Below are 572 nucleotides of genomic sequence, written 5' to 3'. Positions count from 1 at the left end.
CGCGCCCCTTGCGCGGGCCCCCCCGCCACGGCTCCTGCTGCCCCACTGCCTGGGCTGGATGCTTCCTCTTCCCCAGCACCTCTCCAGGGGGCTGCTCCCTGCCCCGTCACCCCTCTAGCTGCTCTTTCTTACCCATTGCCTCCCCTGGGTGCTGCCGTGTTCCCCCAAGCTGCTGAGCCCTCCTCCCACAGCCACCCCGGCTTCTCCTCCGCCCCCACTGCCCGCCCAGGCTGCTGCTCCCTCCCTCACTGCCTAGGCCGGGGCTTCCCCTGCCATTGCCCACCTGCCCCCCTTCCCACACCCCCGGGGAACACCTTTGCAAGAAGCAGGGCGGCAACTACTCAGGAACAGCGTCCCCGGCCCAGCCCGCCCTGCTGCGCGGTGTCCCCGCTCCTCGAGCTGCCCACGGTGGGCAGAGCTCGGGTGACCCTGGGCAGGTCCCACCAGCACTGCTGGTCACGCTCACCTGCCACCGCCCCTCGGTCCCCGCCTGCCGGGAGAACTACCAGGGCTCATTCTGCGAAGGGAAAACGAAAGCGTTCCTCCCAACCTCATTCCCTGTGCTGCGGGGA

General features: G+C 69.8%; 1 protein-coding gene across 1 annotated transcript in view; it reads right to left on the bottom strand.

Annotated features, from left to right (window-relative positions):
- LOC104391009 (caspase-13-like) overlaps positions 1-136 on the bottom strand; it is a 3,240-nt gene extending 3,104 nt beyond the window's left edge. Inside the window, 1 exon segment of the mRNA XM_010000220.1 lies at positions 133-136. Within this exon segment, the coding sequence (XP_009998522.1) occupies positions 133-136 (4 nt within the window).
- Between the last annotated feature and the right edge of the window lie 436 nt (positions 137-572).

The sequence above is a fragment of the Chaetura pelagica genome, unplaced genomic scaffold, assembly GCF_000747805.2.
Source record: "Chaetura pelagica isolate M959 unplaced genomic scaffold, ChaPel_1.0 scaffold516, whole genome shotgun sequence".
Taxonomy (NCBI): domain Eukaryota; kingdom Metazoa; phylum Chordata; class Aves; order Apodiformes; family Apodidae; genus Chaetura; species Chaetura pelagica.
This window is presented reverse-complemented; position numbering and strand designations above follow the sequence as displayed.